Source organism: Macrosteles quadrilineatus, unplaced genomic scaffold, assembly GCF_028750875.1.
Source record: "Macrosteles quadrilineatus isolate MER2022 unplaced genomic scaffold, UCM_ALF_1.0 Scaffold_7__1_contigs__length_78375512, whole genome shotgun sequence".
In the NCBI taxonomy this organism is placed as follows: domain Eukaryota; kingdom Metazoa; phylum Arthropoda; class Insecta; order Hemiptera; family Cicadellidae; genus Macrosteles; species Macrosteles quadrilineatus.
Window position 1 is genome coordinate 68,651,292 of NW_026542600.1, and position 17,714 is coordinate 68,669,005.

Below are 17,714 nucleotides of genomic sequence, written 5' to 3' on the forward strand. Positions count from 1 at the left end.
GAAACATTTCCATGATTGGCAATACGATAGTTATGCTAGTTTCGACACATCATCAGACGTATGTTTCATTAGTAGCTAAACCTCACTTTGTACGTTGTTAACCGATTAAAACAGTTTTACAAATGTTTCATGCAACGTTGAGCTTAAGATTTTTGTTCAACGGGTACATTTTATACCATACTTTGCCTAAGAGCCTAACAACACTCATTTAGGGCTCTGCCCCAGGGTGATTTAGAGTATTTGCATTAAAGATTTAAGCATTTAAGAAGTAATATATTTATTATTCTAATCACAACAGTAATAAAAATATAATCTTTACAATAATGTATTGAACTGTTATTTCCAATTCTCGAACAGTTATTATAATATGGGAATAGAATATATTGGACAAATTTGTTGTTGTTAAGTTGTTTAACTTTCTTGCAAACCACGAATGGAGACTGTCACTACCACATTTTATGAGTATCGGGATCTGATGATACGGCTTGTCCAATAGTCAGGTAAAATTTAGAAAGATTGAGACAGTTTAGTGCGTTTTTCAGGGTAGGGAGTGATAGGTAGTCGTTATGAACCAACTCGTGCTTTTTATTTTTTTTTTACCGGTTAAATAAGAGAAAAAATAATTAACCCCGGATTTATATAACCACTGGCCAATAGTTTTTTTTATTTTTTGGTTTTTTTTACCTATATACATAGTGGTATCTCAGCTTGTCTTGCAATGTTTTTTTTTTTTTTTTTTTTTTTTTTTGAGACGATCAGTCCGAAATGTGCTGGATTTGAAAGCGTCTACTATAATTATTCTTAAATTATTATTGTACAACGATTGTATCCTTTTTTGTTTGTGGTTGTATGGTTTCCACCTGTCGAAGTATATGATCCTCATCTAACCCTCGTCAACTGTCATATTTAAATGTTTGCGGTGTTTATTGAAACTCTACTGATAACTATATTCACTATCAGTACCAACGAGAGGACATGTAAGAAGCAAAGGAGGCCAATGTGGTTTACAATATATAGTAAATAATAAATCAAACTAACTTGTGATAATTCAGTGATGACAAACGAATCCAGCCGCTTAGCTAACGAATGAAAAATACAACTAATATTCTAATCCTTTCCTGTAGAGTACTTTGCAATCATGGTCGGGTTTGAAGAACTTGTAAATCTAATATTACTGTTCTTCTTTTTATATGAAAAGAAAAGTTGTTAAATACTTTTCATTCACTGTTCGGTTATATGTTACATATTTTGAATAGTTCTAACATCATGCATCCTTTTTTATAGCTTGCAGCCTGGGAGAAAAATTCATAACTATAATATTCATTATTGTACGGTTATTATTTTGGTGTACTTGCAGGGGTCTATTTTTTTAGCAAGTTGCACTCTGATCGCCCCATCTCCAAGCATTTCGGCTTCACTCTTCTGTAACAAATATTTCTTTTGCCTTCAAGCCTCTTTTAGCTTCTTATGTACAAACTTTTTATTTTAATCGTTCATCATATTCACAGGGACTCAAGGCTGGCGCACACAGACACAGACGGACTCACGCAGACAGACGGACTAAAATTCACTCCCCTTGTTATCAAATTTGACCACGCATAAAGGAATCCGTCCGTCTGCCGGAGTCTGATTGAATTCGCGGACGGAATTTTTGGAATCGCTGCGGACTGCACATGCGCAAAGAGGGTTTCTTACCAGTACTTGCCACTAGCTGTGCTGTAGTTTGTTTACTAAGGGTGTCCAGCCCACCTGGAAACCGGGACTTTTTCGTAACATTTGATGACCGTGGGAAATTCGTGAATTTGGTGGAAATCCACGAAGAACTGGGGAATTTAAATGTTTGAATGATAGCCGAATAATCTGGCTGAAATTACAGATTTTTCTCGTCTTGCGTAGTTGATAATCGCAATCGCAGGGGAAACTATTACGTTGCCGAGATCGCAAGACATTATCACGGCAGTTTCCGCGATCATGGTAAATCATCACGAATTTCGCCGTAATAGTCACGGTTGTTAAGAGGATGTTGCCGCGATCACAAGCAATGACCACGAGATTTCTGTGATTGCGAGAAGTCTTCGCACATTTTGCAGCGATTTTAAGATACGTTTATGAATGTCCGACATCGCGAGAAATCATGACGGGTGATGCCGCAATCGCGGGAAATTATAATTAATTTTGCCACGATCTCTGAAAATAATCGCCAATGTTGCTAAAATCACGGAAAATCATCTAAAATTTGCCACGATTGAAAGTAATGATCACCGATGTGACTGCGATCATAAAAATCTTCACAGTATTCGGAGAAGGGTTTTAATATACTAGCAGGTATATTAAAACGTGAGTGATAAGTAAGTTTTAATTTTTTGAGCGGCAAGTTTTGTCCTGGAAATTTTGAGCCTGAATAACCTGGAATTGCCCTTGAATTTTATTTTGATGGGACGCTAGACACCCTGTAACACCTACTTGTGAGGGACTGTCATCCCGTTCCACACTTGTTTCGTTTCTTTTTGTAACTTTTTATGAGGTAATTGAGGGAAGGGATAGTTCGTCTGCTTGGAGACTCCTGTGGGTGAGTGCCCTACAAAAAGATTCGTCCGCCAGCAAGAGTCCGTCTGTTTCTGTGTGCACCGGCCTTGACACCTCATTAATCGTTCTCATCTAAAATAGAGAAAGTCAATGTTTTTCCTTTGCTTCACATACATTTACGATTATATAATATGATTACGGTTATGTCGTATATTATATGATTAAAATTTCATGTAAAATATTTTTTATGTTTACCAATCTTTTATTATATAACTTTTATTGTCAGGCAAGGTTGTAATTTAACTATTAATATGTGTATTTATACACATTTATGTCGTTTCACTGTATTTGTATTCACTTATTATATGTTTCTTTATTTATTTTTAAATTTATGTAATAATCATAAAGTTTCATTAATACATTTAAGAAACTCTGTTCAAAATAAGCTTTGTTTTTTTACCAATGTGTTAAATTATTTTAATTTCTTGGCAGTCAAATTTGTATGCTTAAGGTAACATAATATATATTTTATGATACAGATGTAAACTAATTAAAATAGCTTTAATGTTTTGAGATACCTCTTACATTTCTCTAACTTATGCATACACGTTTATAGGGTTATTGGAGATGGATAAATTTTACGATAGTAACTGAAATAATAAATTCTCTTTTATTGTATGACAACTAGATATTTCTTATATATGAAAAATACATGAACAACCTAAACTATATTTAGGTAATAATATACCATTTTAATCGATTAATTTGTGTATTCATACAATACAATTGTAACTTATTAAAACTAATCATTAGGAAAAGTAATTCAAAATATTTAAGTTTATTTTGATTTGAAATTATAAATAATCAAAATACAGATATGCGATACCTAAACCAAAACAGTATGCATTTCATACAGGTTTCAAAAATAGATTGTTGTTGAATTTTGGGTATATTATGCATAACCAGATGGATCATAGTAAATCCATACTGTAAATGTCCTTTATAACACATTAAGTTAAGAATTCTTCCTTGTTTCTTTAACAGTTAAAAATTCAAGACAAGAAAAAAAAACTCGTCAATAATGTAAATATTTTACCACCCCATTATATTTTAAAATACCAAAATTACAGAACGAGTTAAATTTTTTTTTTAATTAAACTGAACTGTTGATGCATTTACAATTCGATCAATATAGATTTTTTAAATAATCAATAATAATATCAATAATTGATTGTATCGATAATTTCTTGGTTAGCAAAGTCTGCAAGTAAAATTAGTAATACTTTCGTAGCTAAATTTATTGAATACCACACAGTACAATTTATCCCAAATAACGGTTTGGATATAAAATGGTATATTATACTATAGGTGTACTACTACTGCGGGGTGTCTTGTAGTTCATGTAGGGGTGCAAGGGGTGGTCTGTGATCTAGTTGTCGATCCCACCATCTGGGAACGAGCCCAGAATATTTCGCTCCACCTGAAAACAACATAAAAGTAAGGACATTCTTAGGCATTTGGAGAAGTGGTGAAAGGTAAAATCAGAATTTTCCATGTACAATGTAAGTGAATATAAGCTCTATGATTTTTAAAATTAATATTATTTATATCTTAAATTTTTTATTTTGCATTATTTATATTCTTTTATCTGTACCGATATTTACTCAACAAAATGAAAATCCCTTTTTATTGCCAGCAAAAGTAGGTTCAGTGAGTCGGCGGGTCAGTCAGTAGCGCCGCGGATTTTGGACCCAAATCAGCGATGTCGTGGGTTCGGATACTGATATCTGCCACTACTTTTTATCAGTACAGTTCGCCCTTGTACCATAGCTTGTACTGTACCGGCTCACCCCTTGATTTGTTAAATACGTTCCACACACAGGCTTCTGTAGCTCATGTGAACGTGCAAATGCAAGGTAAAAGAGGCTGCCAACCTCTAAAAGAAATTTGAGTCAATACGGGTTTTAAGAAGTTTTAAGTTACAAGTATTTATTATCTTACATTTCTTACAATATTTGTATTTTGTTTTATCGTTCTAATCTGTACATTTTATATACAAAAAATCACTATACTGCTACAGTAGTTAGTTAAAAAATTGAATCTTATTGTCATCAGACCTAAAGGCATTCTGCAATTAAATGTCTGAACAATGTCTTTTATTCTAGGAGTGTATTTGCCATATTCGAATATCGTCATCGGCTTCACGTAAATCCATTTTCGTCACACACTTTTTCTATCTTTTGGCTAAGGGCAGTTGATATAGAATTTGTCAAACATGTTTAACAAACTTTATACACCATTATTTTAATAAATCAGAAAGTATTTGAGAGTGAATATTGGAAGCCCATAATTTGGCAAGGGTAGTGAGTAAAATTAAACTTATGGGATGTATAGAACATTACATTTTAGAAGCTCAATGATAGGAGATAAGCTGTTCGAGGCTCCGCATTGCATTTACATATGGTTGGCAACTTCTTTGCAGTAAAATCCCCTTTAACATGAGGCAACATGTTATTTCACATGTGACTTTTCACACTAAATCCCAATCTGCTTATGAATACCATGTTATTTGCAAAATATATTGGGGTAATATGGTTTCTCCATCAATTGATTTGGAATTATTTAATCTCTAGGAGTAAAACATAATATTTAAGTTAAATGCGTGTTATCGTCTGTTTCTAATTGTTCAGCTATTTCAGTAAAAATGTGTAACTACCTAATGGGAATTTACTAGCCCATAGGGTTTTACTGTTCTACTCATAAATATTTCGCAATATAAGAAATAACATGGTCCTTAGCATTGGTTTTAGATTTTTTTAAGGTAGGGCCATAAAAAATGCAGGGAATTTCTATCAGGCAAAATGTGTAGATCCTTTAGTTATAATAATTGGAAAAATAAAATTGCATTACAGCTACCAAGCACTCTTTACAGTTATGGAATTATTATAAATTATGTTATTTCCATACACTGTTTAGAACTATGCAAATTTATCGCATTACAGAAAAATCTTTTAGTTTAAGAGGGAAGATGCGTTTAAGACAAGCCCGATTTTATCAGCATTATACGAATCATAACTTGGATTATCCTAGAAACTATTTATACTATCGATAATAGAATACTATGGATAATAGAAACTATTATAACATTAAAAAACTTATCTAAAATATAAAAACATACAACATACATGATTTACTTAAAAGTAGAACCAACCAATCACCTATAATATTTTCAAACTCAATAACAAAATATGAAAATAAAACCACAATATCATCTTTATTTTCCACTCTGTTTAGCTAAGTTATGGTAGTAAAATCAAACTAAGGTAATTTAGTGGAATTTTTCAGCTTTGTTTTAAATTTATATAATTTTATAAAAATTAAAAATTTTACAAATTCAGAAGGATATCATTAAAATAACTGAGGTAGCTTTAGTTGACCATTGTTTCTTGAACTGTAATTTTTATTGATTTTTTTAGTATTCGTATAATTTTTTTCCAAATTTTTGACTGAAGTTAATTAACGTAAGATTTAGTTTGTTGTTTGTTTTGTACACTGATTTGTCATGGCAAAACTGACATTAAGGGACAATATAGTTGAATTTCACTCATGGTCTGTTTAGAAACAACGTTTACAAGTATTTCCGTTAATTTGTCAGATCATTAGAAATCGTAATTTGTAAACCAAACCAAGTAATCGTTTTCTATGGTTAAATACGTTGTTTATGGGTTTTTATAAATTAGATTTGTAATTGAATTGATAGCAATTTTAAAATCAAGCTATATTGGCCAAATAAGTTTGTAAGGAGAAAAATTATAAGACAAATAGACTTGAGGTGATTAATGCAAAGGAATAAATTTATAAACATACTTTAGCTGTCAAGCTATATGTATACATTGTATACAAAAATAGATAAATTCCATCATTATAATCTATAATACTAATTTTACATGACATCATTGCTATAGTTTAAAAGTGTCGAAACTAAATGGATCAGCTGTTTCACTACAAAAGTTCCTTTTAATCGACTAAAGGTATTTTAACATTGTAGTTTTAAATTTATATTATTTTAACCGACTTTTTTATAAAAATCTTTTTTTAAATATGGCTGTAAAAAAATTAAACTACTACGAAATCTTTGTATAAGGCTTAAAATTTTGGAGTTTGAGCGGCTTAAACAATGGAGGGAGGTAAATTCAAGTGCCCATTATTTCATGCACAATAAAACATTTGCTATGTAAAACATGCTAAGGTAATACGCTTCAGAGATTTGGAGGGTAGAGGCTAATCCGCGAGCAATTTATTGACCGAGGGAGAGGGGCTAACTGTATCATGACCAACAAAACATGTAGGCCTACATTGTCTGACTGTTAATTTTGAAATTATTGAAATTGTTCAAATGAAATTAGGTTAGCGTTCCTCCTTCAAAAATATAAGTTTTTTCATAGGGGTAAATTAAAATTTAACGAAAACATACATTTTTTTTAAAGAGGTTGGCAGCCTCTTTAACCTTGCATTTGCCCGTCCACATAGACTACAGATCTGTGCGTGGAACGTATCCAGCAAAGCAAGGGGTGAGCCGGTACAGTACGAAGGTGAACTGTACTGATGAAATGTTTGTGGCAGTGACCAGGATCCGAACCCACGACACTGCTGCCTTGGGCCCGAAGTCCGCGACGCTACCAACTGAGCCACCGACTCGCCAAATAAAAATTAATAAAAAAAACACAAAAAATAAAAAAAAAAATAAAACATTCTTTAGTAGAAACACTATGAAAAAGTATTCTACCATAGATAAATATATTTTAGCTATATTAACAACCCAAAATCAATAGATCTCTTGCCTTAAGGTATTACCATGTCAACCATGTTTTACATTTCTTTATATCAACGCTAAAAATGAAAAATAATTTAAAATTTTTGCATTGTTTGCCCGGTTTGATTACCAAAGGCATTCAAATAACTGATATGTAATGTTAGGAACAAAAATAATCTAACAAAAGGTTCAATAAATTCCACATGGTGGCTGCAATATCGAATTACAAAACGTTTTTATACGGGATCACATTTCACACTGTAATGGTTTCACGTGGGTTCCGTTAAGCTTCGTATGTGAACATATGAAATATTATACGCTGATGGTTCAGCAAATCACACATGAATTGTTCTTGAAAACATCTTTAATTAAGAAATAATGTTTAAATCTCCACTCTGTTGGATGGGAGTGCTAAAGCTGCCTAACGTTGTAATAAACATTTTAGTGCAGTTATTCTTTTATTTTGATTCATTATATTTTTGTGATGTTGGATAAATAAAATACTTGAACAAAAAAATATAAAACTTGTGTTAATATATTATTAATTTTCCCTCGGGTCCAAGCAAGACGTTATGGAGCAGATAAATCATCACTTGACATATCATATTACGTCACTTCACGTTTTCACAAAATAAGTTGTACCTGGTTTGTAATTGTGTATATGTATATTTTTCCTAGAAATGTATTTATCATAATCCCATATTAAAATGTAGACGCAAAATTACGATTTTTGAGAAATCAGCGTACTACAAGAAATTTAAGACAATGCTGATGTCACATTTATTGACAAAACCTAAATTCACTCGGATATTCCCTGCACTGCAGTTATATTCAACAGGGACCGGACACTCAAAACGTAATAAATAAAACTCTTTGGCATGTGCTGAAAGGTGCAGAAATGTAGTAAATGCATCTATTTTTTTATCATTTCCGGGGATTATTATTCATATAATTCGTTCTAAAATAGGCCATAATTAATTTAAAACTTTCTTTAGGATTGCAAATTTCGTAGTGGTTTGAAATTTTTAAGCACATCTCACCCAACTACTAATAAAATTCTTCGTCTTAATTAACATTAAATTCGAGGGGAAATAATGTGATTTATATAAATGTATAATAAATGTAATGTATATTTGTATTTTGAAAAATAACTATTCCCAACACCGTTAGAGACTTAATTTAACAAGTTAAATTGTAACCTTCAGCTTTAATAGTTTTCTTTAGCGGTTCGTATTCATGAGTATAAGATAAATATTGTTTTCGTTAAGTTAATAATTTATAGAGTTACTAAGTAGTATCAGGCTTCTCGAAAATAGTCCAAGTTGAAGGACGCTTTTCATATTCATTTGCTGCATAAGAGTGATATGTTGCAAAAGATTTGCAGTCTGAGTGTAAAATCACCTTACTAGCCACATTAAACCATAGTAAACTAATAAATATCTAAGTTACACACTTTGTTTTTCACAGTAAGTGTTATAAGTACAACTGTAAGTGTTATTATTGAGACGCTGTATTGGCAATGTAAACAGTAAGGAGTGTAATAGACATAAAATCTATTATATTGAGGAGCAAGCGCGAGTGGGTCTTTGGCAGTGGTGTGATGTGTTTTTTGTGGCCTGTTTGAATTTTATTTACTGTCAGCAGTATTTTTATTTTATTAAATTAATATCCTAAAATTTTTTATTATTTCATTCATTTAAGTGGATTTGTTATTCTTCTTCTTTTGAGGTTGTTTTGTAAGAGGACTCGCTAGTTCTAACTTCGCCTCATAAATAAAGTAAATTTTTATTTAAGTCAAACAGCGGACCCACAGTACACTCTTAACACATTGCTATTTTATCTGCAAATGGCCCATTTGGAAGTTGTGCCATTGTACATACCTGGAGCATGGCAGGGTCACTGCGCCGACCAAAACGAAGTCTTAATGAAGGGGAGCGGTTGTTCTTACGGACAATCCTGTGCTGATTCAGCAAGTTGTCTGCCATTGCTTCCCGCTGGAGCAGAACCTCGTAGAGATCTCGTACACCTTAGAAAACCATAACAACGTTAACTTTATTATTTTTTCAAATTAATAACTCATAATAAATAAATAATTCATCTTCATTTTATGGCAAGTTTCTTATTGAACTTGTTTCTTTATTTGTTAGGTTATGTTGTACTAGTACACTGAGCTAGAAATACAACTGGGGGTAGCACTGGCACGGCAACTCTGGTAGAAAATCGAGACGCTGTAAAGTTTGGCTATGTTGGTACAAACTAGGGGAATCAGCTCGTTGGTTATGGCTTTATGTATGTAAATTCCACAATCCCTTTACCTCAGTTCAGTTTTACTAAATGCAATGGACTACGTTCCTTAGTACAAATGGGAAACCCATGCTTAATTTCTTCTCTAAAATCTGGTTGAATTGGACGGGGTGGGAGTGTATAGGGGATAATTATTATGCGAATGGTTCCAAGTCCTAATAAAATAGCTTCTTTTTTAGGTTTTGGGGATACCACTAAATATTATTATTTACCATTTTTAACTATCAAGATTAGTTACTGTGTCTATGGACAATAATGTGCATGATATAAAACAAATAATGGTAGATAAAAACCTTAAATAGAGGATATAACAGGTGTTGTACTTACTGTCGTAATCATATGGGGCGGGAGCTGTGGTTGCTACGTCTGCTAGCAGAAGCAACACACACAAAACTGCGCTGCACTCTGCAACTGATGCTGGACTGGCCTTCATCTTGTATTCTACAACAGATGTAATTAACTTTACTGTGTTTTAGGAATAAATACTGTTCAATTACTGACAAGTGCCAGAATGTTGAGTCGGTAGCGTGACGGACAACAGTTCGTGGCAGCAATGTCTTGCGTTTGATCCTTGTGACGCCGCTAATATGTATCAATAGAATTAAACTCTTGTACTGTACCTGTTCAACCCTTGCTTTGCTTTTCTCCAACTACCTCACTTATGTCTGTTGCTATGTGAAGGCTGTGAGAACTGTACAGATTATGTTCGGTTCTTACGGAGACTGGTTGGTTCAGACGTTGGTGATGTCAGTGCTGTATTACTCCTTTCCAGAACGGTAACAGAATTTTGGAAGAGATGAACCGATTTAGGCTGCAAAATACCGCAATTATTTTCGTCTATGGTCTCCTAATGTAAGACACATCTCTGTTCGAGATCATACCGGTCTGTTAACAGCCGATGCTGAATGGAGTGTATGATCTCATTGTCTCATCCTTTGGGTGTTATCTCAACAAGAACTAGAATAACTAATGGAGAGACTTGTGACTCATGAAGTAATTGTTCGTCGTGGCACTAAGTAGGCGTAAGACACAAAGTTAATTTGGAGATATGAAGGAGAGTTCTCCTGTTTCAGCTCAACATTTTACAAGTCCTCCGCTTCAGTTCAAAGGCCTTTCGCTTTGCCATCCAAGAAAAAAATGAAAGCGTTTTGTAAAGTTCGTAAAGTTGTTAAGTTAGTCTTTGTAAGTTTCTCTTTGTTTATGTATAGTTTGTTTTGAATTTCTATGACTGATTTGTAGTAGTCTAGTTTAAGAATTGTTATCGATAAACCAGTTTGCTAATAAGAAGCACTCGAGGATAAAGAAATTTTGATTAATTAAATTTAATACAACGTGATGTAACGGTATGCATCTTTCTTTCGTGGTTTTTTAACACGTTGCCTACCATACTGCTCTGTAAGATAAGTCTTGTGTCACTGTAGTAACTGTGTATTGTAGTGAGGGAGAGAGAAAATTCTTTATTTATTACAAACTGTTTTGCAGCAATAAATACAAAAAAATAAAAATATCACATGGGTCACAATGACCTGTGCGTGATAGAGTCCTTAACTGTCTGCTTAATCAAATTAAAAGTTCTTCACACTTCACTTAATACACATAAAAAAAGAACTAACAATAACTTAAAAAAAATAATACTATACAATTATAGTTATAATAACCTAAAAAACCATATCCAACGTGCAATCTATAACAAGAGGTGCTAATTGTTTGCAATACATCCGATGAAAGCATAACTTTTTTCTTTCAAACCAAATATTTTTTACTGAGGCGTGGATTCCGTCAAGTAAGAGTGCTGTAGAAGGTACAATAGATAGTCCAGTTATCAGTTGGTTAGGTCTAAACGAGATATTCTGGGCACCTATAGATAGTCTGGGGGGTGCTATAGTGTCAGCGCCGCATCAACAACAATTATTTTTTAGTAAGAATAAAGAAAATAAATGTGTAAATGTACGCAATGTGTCCGGTGCGTATCCATCTATACAAATTCCATATACATGTATGTCACAATTCTCGCGTTTTTAAAAGAGGGTGCAAATCCCGGGGCGTGAACCAGACCGTTCCCTTAATAAAACTCGTCGGTAAAAACTTTATGTGTACTTAACGAATCGTTCAACGAGGACTGATGATGTGATTGTCGTCACGAAACCGGTCGTCATAACAGGAATCAAAGGATATTGAACAGGTAACAGTTTATTTGATAATACAACTTTTGTTAAATAATCGAGCACAATTTCCACTCTGAAAGATTTTACATAGAAACGCCCCTAACAGACTGAAATATAATTTACATTACTCACTCATTTCCTACACCATATTTCAATATCCTTTAACATTACTTTTACTACACTTTTTAATGAAGTTTGATGATGCATAGGAGGTTCCAAGTTTAAAAATTGGCTTCCCAAAGAATTATTTAAAGTTTTTCAAAAATAACTATGTTTTTAAACTTAATACATCAATTTTTTAATTACCTGTAAAAGGATTTTAGTAGATAATGTCATTTTCATGTTCTACATTAAATTTTGAATAAGAACAGTACAAAATGACAGAAGATCAGTAATAAAAACTTCATTGCAAATAGATTCAAAGATAAAAATTAAGGTGTTTGATAAAAATTTAAAAAATATTGGTCTATTGCATTTTTCTACACCCTGTATACAAGAAGGTGGCCAAATATGTTAAAAGTTGTGCCATTTTATAAGCTTTCCAACTATACTGAGCTTTAGATCTGCTTATGTACGCTTTAATGGTTTGAAGACTCCAAATCATGGTGTCTTTAACATAGAAAGTCGGCATGTATTAGTTAAGCAAAACTTGTATTTTTGTTTCAGTTTGAACAGTAAAAATAGCTTATATTCCCTATATGGGAAATTCACTAACAGTCAAAAAGTTCCCTGTTTTCTAGTACAGTATTCAAACCACTAAAACAAACAAAAGCATATCTAAACCTCAATAGTGTAGCATACGGTTGGAAAGCTTATAAAATGGCACAGATTTATCATCATTATCTCATATTTGGCCACCTTCTTGTATACAGGGTGGTGCAATAAAATGCAATAAACCAATGTTTTTTTTTATTATTATCAAACACCTTAATTTTTATCTTTGAATCTATTTACAATGGAGTTTTTACTACTGAACCTCCGTCATTTTCTATTGTTCTTATTCAAAATTTAATGTAGAACATGAAGATTACATTATCTACTCAAATCCATTTACAGGTAATTGAAAAATTGCTATATTAAGTTTAAACATTGTTTTTTTTTAATTTTTTTAAAATTGTTTTTAAATAATTCTTTGGGAAGCTAATTTTTTGACTTGGAACCTTTTATATGCATCCTCACACTTCATATACTTTGTACTTATACCAAAAAATGTTTGTCACACTTAGTACCAATCACCATGTATACAACTAGACCGATTGTTTTTAATGGCATTTATAGATGGTTATCCATGTATATTACGTGGATTGTGTAGTGTATTGCACAATGTCAATATCTTACAATTGACGACAGCCGTGTGAGCCATTAATATCCATCGTGTAATGACCCCCATAGGAAGCATCAAACTGCGCACTATAGTTGTTAATATGTTGCATGTGTTGTTAGCAACACAGAACTTTAGCATCGCAACATTACAGGAAGTGCAGAACCACGGTTTCACAGCATCAAAGAACAACAGATTTGTTTCATACCAGACATCATTATAGAACTAAAACCTCGACAGAATTGCAGCATCAAAGACCGTCAGCACCTTACACAGAATGCAAGCTTAGAGGACTCCAAAACGGTAGCACTTCAGCGGTATAACTCAGTAACCTTTTCAACATAATTACTTGCAAGCTTGAATACTCGATCCCTAATTCCTTGGCCGAAATAGTCAGAAAGAACGATACAAGCTTCAATCTTGTTACTATCTAATGTTGACCGTTTAGTTAGATAGCATCATTAATTGATAGCCTAGTGACAAAAAATGGCGTCAAGGTCTGGAAACCACCTCGATTAGAATTGAACCTGCGATCTTCAGATTTGAAGGAGAGCACAATAACCACTCGGCTACCCCCCCCCAAAAAAAAAAAAAAAAAAAAATACTAGCACTATTTTCATAGTTCTAGAACAAGCTCACACAAGCTCACACTGCTCATCTAGAACAAGTCATGTTCTAGATTCCAGGTATCGAATTGGTTTTTATATTCCACTCGTCAAAGAAGAATCTTACTTATCGAGATTTGCGTCTTTAATGCGTTCAAAGATTTCTTACAATAGTTTTATTACTTAGGCTCAGTGATACTAGAAGCGATTTTTGCGATTTTCCACTTTGTCCGTACAACTTTGTTCCGAGTATTGATTCGTGATTTCACCTTTAACCCTTATTCTGAAAATTCTTTTCTTCAATTCCAATTTCAATTGGAATTTTTTAGACCTAAGAATTTAACTTCAGTTGGAGCTCACGATATTCAGAAAACTTACCCAAACGGACACGACGACCTAACCATCCATAAAACTGCCGCTTTACGATCAATGCTTGGCTGTTCTTAGCCTAAACAAGAACAATAAATACAGACGAGATCGGGACCAGTGACGGAAATCTCGTTTTGTCTTAATTAGACCTATTTTAAACGAATTTCACATAAAAACTTTTTTTTTCTAATGAAGAAGCTATCTAATATTATCTGTAATAATAGATACTGAACGCGAATTAAGTATTTTAAATAAGGTTTTTAAATGTAAGTTTTCCTGTAAGATATTAATAAATGTTGCTCATGTTGTAAGCCTACTTACTTTAGTACGCACTGTATTTTAAACAATGCGAACTGCTCGAACGATTTTGATTAACGTTTAGCATACTAAAAATATTATGGACATATTATTAACATATTATGGCCCTTTTAACTCTAACAAGAATGGTTCAACCCATAATTCTGTAAAAATGTTCTGTTTAAAAGTTATTATAGCTTATGTAATTATTCCATAAAACAACGGGAAAATTGAATTTTCACAAAAATAAATCGAACGATTTGAATTATAATGTAGTATAGTATGTTATGTTACTTTTAATTTAAAGAAAACTGTATAACTCCCATAGATGTAATGATTACGGTTTAAAAATTATTACCGAATTTGTGATTTCTCCATAAAATATTATATTTATTTCCACTTCTTAACCTATGCTAAAGGTTGTTGTCAACCTAATGGGTGAAAGTATGTGTCAAATAGCTGATACAGTTTATTTTAGTGTCTATGTTTGTAGGATTTTCAATGAATGTATCACAAATGCTTTTAAGGGATAGTTGACCAAACCCAACAATTGTTTATAGATTTGCTGGGAAATGAAGACATAACAGTACCCAACTTAAAAACACCATGTACATTTTTTAAATTCTTTATGCTTATTTGCTCTCATATTTCCCATAACTATTGGGCGGGCAGCACACACTACATATGAATTGTACAGCATTTCAGCATTTCAGCACAGCATAACATAACAACAGCAACAGGGCCCAATACTGCCACAGCATCTTAATTCCTCATCTCCGTTTGCGACTAGGGAATTCTAAGATTGGATTGTGTGATTGATATCCAATGAAGCTTCCGCCATCCGACCAGTCACTTCACTTGCCCTGGATTAATTGTTTGTGTTTCTGCTTCTAAATCAAGTAGAGACAGTTCATCTAAGGCGTTATTTGAATACAGTAATCTGTATCAGTTAATTAATACTTGCGTTTAACATGCTTTTTGAACTCAGAGGGTATTTATTATACATTTAATTTCCACTCTTGCTTAGTTGTTGGAAAAGAATGGTTATAAAGTCGCTGTATTATTAAGTAATTGATGTTATGAAAGTTGATATAGGTTTTAAGAATCTTTAGTAAACATGTACTGTTCGCATGCACATATGTAATGCAATCGGCGGGGTATAAGGGTAGTTTGCCAATACAACACGACTCTATTAGTAAACTACTGGTATATGAAAAATAGGGTGATCTTGTGTTGAAAATAGTTGTGTTTTCTCTACAGAACAAAATGAGCTCACTAGCTGTTTGAAAGTCATTTCGCAAGTATCAAGTAGCTGTTGCACTTCGCATCAGCCTTTTATACTGTCAACAGTTGAATATAATGGCTTGCTGATTGTAGACAACTCTTTCTAACGAGAACTTTTGTTGTAGTAATGACGCCATCAAAACATCGTTAATGATACGAGGGGACATATACTGAAAACATTTCCAGGCTTAAAAAACTACATTTTTTCAGTTATCTTAACGCATTATCACTTAACTATATGTAGGTTACCTCAATGAGTTTTAGCCTATTTGTTTACTAATTCGCCTTTTTTGACACGTTAAACGCATATTCAGAGGGTGAACTAATGTTTTCCAGCATGTTTAAGGATCTATGCTTGTACAATGATACATCCTTTGTTTAGTTGGAGTGTAAATTAAACATCCACTGCTAATCGGAGTAACGAAATGCACCATTATTAAACTACTTCTTCTTTGATGTTAACGATTATTTTACTGAGGAACTATATTCAATATTTAATATTTTCTGTTTGTGTTAGTTGCAACGTGTCTGTCACCGCGGTACTTATGGCCGGCTGCGCTTTCATTTTTGTAAATAATTTGCGTCCGTGTTTGTATATGTTAAATGTACTATTGTGTATTGACGACGACAAGATTTCCCATTAATTTTAAGAGGCAAGAGGCTCTACAATGAAACTACTGATGTTTCGAAACTAGATGCCATTATACTAATTTTAGGATTGACGACGTGAGGTATATTGTCATATATCAATCCTGGAGGCAATAATGAATTAACATTTTCATCTACTCTAAAGTAATATTTCAAGGAAGGATTTTTTCAAGAGGTTTCAATTTGCATAAGTTTGAGCAAAAACTGATAAGCCTAATAACTTCTGGAAATAGCTCAATCAATAGTATAGTCGATGATTTTTTTTTCTTTAACAAAGCTGAAACAAATGTTTATCTTTGATAAACGACGAAGCAATCTTAAGGGTTTAAGTTTGTTTGATATGTATTTTAACTCTTCAAACATAATATTAAAATCCCAAATCCGAAATAGCATCAATATAACTTTTCTGTTTTTTTTTGTTTTTTTTTAGATTAACTACTAATTTGGAAATTGGCTCTGACCTTATACTGCAGCTGACAAATTAAAATCAAGAGTAAATTTCAAAGGTTTTCCTGGAAACCCTGCAGATTAAACTAATAAAACGTTATGTCCCTTCGAACATCCCTTTCAATTTGGTAATGAAGTCTTGTACTTGTACTTAAACCGGAGGGTCCCACTCGTCTGTCAAGTCAGTTCCACATTTGCACATGTTAGCGATGCAACTATATTGTTGCAAAGTATAAGACAGCATACGATAATCTCAACTACTGTCAAAGTCACTGATGTTAGTATTACTCAACAAGTGTTTACCTAAGCCGACTGGCGTCCGTGTGTATATTTGATCCCCCGAAGGCATATTCCACTCAATTATCTTCGAATTGGACATTGTTTTGCAACGGCAATTTTTTAACAGAAATTGAATGTTTACAAACTGTGTGGCGTAACAGCTTTGTCCATTAAATGTCTTATTTTACAAACGTAACACTTTAAGATGTACATATCCAGCATTGTATTGGTAAAACAAATTAATTACAAATATATTTGCAGTTAACCTTCATATGTGGTTACAATTGGTGAATACATAATTTCAAAATAAAATAAAAACATATAAATTACCTATACTCAGTAAATTATAACATAAAAAAGCTCCTGGTAAAAAAAATACATTTAATTATTTTTTATTTTATTTACTTATGCAAAATTATTGTATTTCTAAACTATGGATGAAGTTAAATAAGATAGAGAACCGAGTTGTAAGCTGAACTCTGGAGTCAGCCTAGACTGGTCTAGAGAGAACCTTTTTGTCATTGATACTGTGTATTGATTCTTCTTCCTGTTTCTCTGTTCTCCTTTCTATTTAGGAGAGTTTCATGTCAGTAATAAATGTATACGTGGTTTATTACCTTTCCATTGAAAAATATATTTTATTTGTTTTACTTACA

The 17,714-nt window shown here is 32.8% G+C and overlaps 1 protein-coding gene across 1 annotated transcript in view; it reads right to left on the minus strand.

Annotated features, from left to right (window-relative positions):
- Positions 1-3,733: 3,733 nt before the first annotated feature.
- LOC128998430 (short neuropeptide F) overlaps positions 3,734-17,714 on the minus strand; it is a 41,426-nt gene continuing 27,445 nt past the window's right edge. Inside the window, exons 2-4 of the mRNA XM_054424554.1 lie at positions 9,971-10,084; positions 9,220-9,365; positions 3,734-4,006 (exon numbers count right to left, since the gene is read on the minus strand). Coding sequence (XP_054280529.1) covers positions 3,956-4,006; positions 9,220-9,365; positions 9,971-10,076 — 303 coding nt within the window. The 5' untranslated portion in view covers positions 10,077-10,084 and the 3' untranslated portion in view covers positions 3,734-3,955. The remainder of the gene's footprint in view (positions 4,007-9,219; positions 9,366-9,970; positions 10,085-17,714) is intronic.